Raw genomic sequence first — 5027 nt, forward strand, 5'->3', positions numbered from 1 at the left:
AATGTCAGTCTAGAAGCTATCAAAGTTCTCAAATAAAGCACCTTTTGAGAATGTCAATGTTTGTTGGGAATTATCTGACAAAACTAGGAAGGATTTTTGGTTTAGATATTAAAAGTTATGGTTGTTTATTGATTTTAGTAAAAAAAAAAAAAAATCGCAACTTTTAGGAAAATGCCCCGTTAAATCCCGGAGGGACTGATTATTATGCATTTTCTGGCTGCTGCGACTTATAGTCTGTTAAATACGGTGGTCAATCTAAATGGAAACAGACTTAGGAGCTGATTTCTGACTTGGCAATGAGGAGCTTTTAATCCAGTTTGGTTGAAATCTTTGACTTGGTTCATAAAGTGCAACAAAACAGTCACTTTTATGCTCCGGGTCTCTTTGCTATAAAATATACAGAGCAAATTTTATTTTGACAAAAAAAGGCGTTTTTGTCGACTTCTTTCCTCCCAGAAGATAAAACCTATCATGTTTTTCTAAGTGGAGCGTTTCTCCACGCCCTGTTTGATCCCGAGCACCAGGTGAACGAACCAGTTGATCTGAACCATCCAGCCTTTCTCCCTGCAGATCTCGATCTGGTCCAGCAGGTGGCGCTGGGCGTCCTCCTCGCTGCGGCCCACGGTCAACGCCTCGCGGATGTACTCTATGTCCTCCTTGCTGGTCAGCTGGGGCATGCCTGAGGGGTGAGTTCGACACGTTTTTAAAGCTAAAAGAAGAAAAATAAGTGAAAGTCGTGAATCCAATCCGCTCTGAAGTCGTACCCGTCATCAGCATCATGGAGAAGAGGATGATGAGGAGGTTGGTGTGGTGCCGAAGGGCGAGGTAAGCCTTCACACACACGTCCTGAAACACACACATTTCAACATTTTCATAGAAAAAAACGTGCCTGTGTGTGTTTGTTTCTGCAGAAATAAGAAACCATCTCCTTCAGAGTTGTTGATTTTTTTGTTTGTTTTCCAATTAAACAATTTAGAGAAACAAAAACTTTTTTTTTAACTCTCCCAGTTTCAGAAAAGTAATTTTAACCTCAGGATCACATGACCACCGAGCCACCACAGCCCCCGGTTGTAAAAATTTCCTGCCTTCCGTTCAAACTCAAGCGGTTATTTTTGTCGTCACACTGCGGCATGATGGGACTTTGAGTTCGGTTACGTCAGAACTACAACACAGAACAAATAAATGTCGACATTTAATAAAAACGAACGAAGAAACGTGCAAATTCAAGCCGTAACTTCATGTATTTTAGGACCTAAAAGGGAAAATCTGGACTTTCTTTAGGCCTAAATATACGGTTTCATTAATTCTGATAACAATGTCGAAAATAATCAATATTGTTTGCAAAGATCATGTTATTTTTTTAAGACTGAGGGATGGATTTCTGGGAACGAGCCCTGAAATTCCATAAAAAGAAACCCAATCTGCACCTGGAACTTCTGGAAGTGGGGGCTGCTCTTCTTCCCCGACGTCCCCATGACGTACAGGAAGTCTGGCGTCAGCACGAAGGGGACCCACTCTTTGCTGATTCCCATGAAGCTCTTGTAATTCCCCAGGATGTGGCCGAAGTCGATGTGAAACAGATTCCCTGCGGAAACGTCGAAGGAGAATCGTTCGTTGTTTTCCTCCCAGGCTGGATTTGAGTTTAAGTCCGACAGAAAAAAAAAGAAGATCACCTGATTCTGTGATCATGATGTTGTCGTTGTGACGATCCCCGATACCCAGCACGTACGTGGCCACGCAGTATCCCCCGCAGGAGTACAGGAACCTCTCCACGGCCTGCTGGAACTGCACACAAACACAGGAAATGATGCAAAACCACAAAAAACTGCTGTTGGTTAAAAGCCTAAACCAGGGGTGTCAAACCCAGAGATGCAAGGAGCCAAAACTAAAAATTTGGTCCGAGCCAAGGGCCAATCACGATCAATATTTATTAAAAATTACATAAATTAATTGGTTTTAGATGTATTATATCAAATCATTCATATAGAAATATCAATGACCTTTTCCCAGTTATAGATTATACAGAATTCAGAACAAACAGACTTTAATGAACACAGACAAATAGATCAAACTTCAAAAAGCTCATCATTAGCAGTCATTTCTTACGCCTCACTCAGCTTTTAAATGAAGTTTTTAACATTAAAACAGACAAAAACCTGATCATACAGAAATTAAAACTATATATTGTTGGCTTTTAAGTCACTGTCAGAGAAAACTTCAGTTTTTTAAAGCAAAATAAGAATCAGAGACTTGATCTGAACCAGACTGGAGGGCCGGATGAAATGTTATAGAGGGCTGGATCTGGCCCACGGGCCTTGACTTTGACATGTGTGGCCTGGACTAAAACTAACAGCTGACTTTGCAGGTGTGCCGGATAAAAGTGCACGAGTCCCTGCTTCCTTCCTGTCTGTCTCGCTGCCGTTTCCTCCCGTGTGATAAACAAACCTGCTGCAGGAAACAACAACCCGTGTACGCTTCGTTCTTTGGGGTTTTTTCGTTTTAAAATAAAATAGCAAAAACAAAACAAGCATGTGTTTTTTTTGTTTTTTCGTTTTTAAATGAAATTAGAAACCGCAGCAGTAGAAGCTGTAATGGTGGAGCAGTTTACTGTTTAGATTTCAGCAGGAAAAGTGGAAACGGCAGCATTATGGAAAGCCAGGTTCCTCTGTTGGCCACCTAAACTTGTTGTCTTACAATCCAACAGTATTTAGATTGAACAGCGAGTCTGAAGTACCTTGTCCTCGCTGACACACTTGTCTCTGAGCCACTGGTGGAGGATTTCATCTTTAAAGGCGCCCGTGCTTCCAACCACACTCTGCTGGATGTTTGCGATGGTGGTGGCGTCCTTGACGATCTCTATCATTCCTGCAGGACGTGGCGACAAAGAAAGGGGGGAGGGGGGTTCGGTCAATTATTGGAAGAAATAAGAAATAAAAGCCTCAACTCTGTGATTTTCAAACACAAGCTCGGGTCTCACACTGAGCATAAACAAACCGAAGACACAATGTTGTTAATATATATACTGTAACCAGGCAACGGTGTGTGGATTTGCAACATTTTGGTTGGAGGTGCGCCACAAGATTGTCCTTCGATAGAAACTGTGTTCACTGGTTTTATTTAAATGCACAGATACATAAAAAGAAAGGAACTGTCATCAGATAAATGGTATTTTTGAAGGTTATGTTGTTGTTTATGTCTGTTAGCAAAATATCTCATGAACCAGTGAACGGATTTTAATGAAACCCGTGAATTAATCACCAGAACTGATTAACTTTTGGAGTTAACTCAATTTAAGATGGCCGCAACAGCTAATCGACCTTCGACAACACAAAAAGCGTCTTTAAAACTTTAGCATGCAAGTTGGATGCTAGTTTCATTAAACAGGTTTGCAGAATAAATTTAAAATCAGTTTTGGCTGAAATACCAGCAAAAACACAAAAATATAAAACCAGTTAAATTTAGTTTCAGTTCTGAAGTAAACTCAATTATTGAGCAAAAAAAAGTAACATTGAGAGACTTAATCAGCTGTTCATTTCACCTGCTAACATGCTAACTCTTGTAGCTTGTCACAAATTTCTTTTAAAAACCTTAAAAAAGTGACAGGAAGTGCTCCTGTGGGGAGCAGGTCATGCACATTTGTGCTCTTTGCTACCAAATAAATCTAAATAGCAATATTTGTCTTTTTAAAACAAAGTTTAGTTTTGCAGAAATATACTTCAGTGAATTGAAGCTACTAAGAAGTTTGCAGTTTGAACGTTTTCTTTAAAGTGACGGGAGACACCAAACACAAGCTAGAGAAATTGCATTTTCTGCTAAAACTAGCTGAAGAATCTGAAACTGAGCTGTTGAAGCTAAAAGAAACAGAACGATAGCTTAAAAAAAGAAGAAGCAAAGTGAAACCTAAATGCCAAAAATTAGAAAAACGCTAGCGAAATGCTAAATGTAAGTTGCGAAGGGCTAGCTAAGAGCTAAAAGGAAAAAAACGCTAGCTACAAAACAAAAAACCAAAATGCTAGCTAAAAGCTAAAAGTAACAAAACAACAGGATAGTTAAAGCTACAAGGAGAAAAGGATGGCTAAAATGAGCAAAACACAAGCTAAAAGCTAAAAGTAGCAAAAGAACCATATAAAAGCTGTTTGTTCGTAAGTATAAACTGCAGCAAAGCAACATCCATTATGACCGGAGCTTGTGAAGGACAACAACCAACTGAGTAACCCATCTCAAACTGGTTAACTAGTAATCCAGAGTAACCGACCGATTCTGTTGCCGGTGGAGATGCAGCCGTACGGCAACAGGCACAGATCCAGAGACTCCGTCTCCCAGATCGACTCCATGATGAGCAGAATCTGAAAGAATAAAAAGAATAAAAAGAAGTGTACGTCGGCTTTGCTTCCTCGTTTCTTTCTCAGCCGCTGAGTGTCGCTGACCTGCAGGATGAGCATGTCCTGTCTGAGGTCGTCGCCATCTTTGAAGATGATGCCGATGGGGTCTTTCGACAGCGTGGTGGGGTCCGCCCTTTTGAACTGCAGCCACAGTGGTTTCTTCTTGGACGCCATCACTTTACACTGCTCGATCTGCGTGCACATAAGCAGCGTTTGATTTTTAATTACGGCCTCTTGGCTTCGTTTCTGCGTTTAGCGCGTTTGTTTCTCACCATCAGGGCTCCAGCTCGTAGTCCTGGATCATAAGGAACTCGGAAACTCTCTGGAAGACCAGACGTTTGCAGAGTCTCCAGTTTCTGTCGCAGCTGGAACACCACTGGAAATGACAACACACACAACTTTGAATTTAGCTATTCAAGGTACCTAAACCTGGACTTTCACCAACAGAATGAAGTACCTTAAAGCATACCTGCCAACCGTCCCACATTTAGCCCCCCCCCCCGTCCCTTGTCCCGCATCACCCTGTGCGGGACAGCCTAAAGTCCCACATTTGGCCTTTTTGTCACTTTAACGCTATATTTAGCGAGTTTTCAGATCCCTCTAGCATTTTTTTAAAGCGACTAGCGACAAATCTGGTGACTTTGG

At 41.3% G+C, this 5027-nt stretch overlaps 1 protein-coding gene across 1 annotated transcript in view; it reads right to left on the reverse strand.

The window, feature by feature from the left end:
* Positions 1-57: 57 nt before the first annotated feature.
* Positions 58-5027, reverse strand: part of pik3cg (phosphatidylinositol-4,5-bisphosphate 3-kinase, catalytic subunit gamma) — a 16316-nt gene continuing 11346 nt past the window's right edge. The window contains 8 exon segments of the mRNA XM_017438217.3: positions 58-679; positions 765-846; positions 1428-1585; positions 1674-1785; positions 2735-2865; positions 4256-4346; positions 4428-4574; positions 4655-4758. Coding sequence (XP_017293706.2) covers positions 480-679; positions 765-846; positions 1428-1585; positions 1674-1785; positions 2735-2865; positions 4256-4346; positions 4428-4574; positions 4655-4758 — 1025 coding nt within the window. The 3' untranslated portion in view covers positions 58-479.

The sequence above is a fragment of the Kryptolebias marmoratus genome, linkage group LG1, assembly GCF_001649575.2.
Source record: "Kryptolebias marmoratus isolate JLee-2015 linkage group LG1, ASM164957v2, whole genome shotgun sequence".
Lineage (NCBI taxonomy): Eukaryota > Metazoa > Chordata > Actinopteri > Cyprinodontiformes > Rivulidae > Kryptolebias > Kryptolebias marmoratus.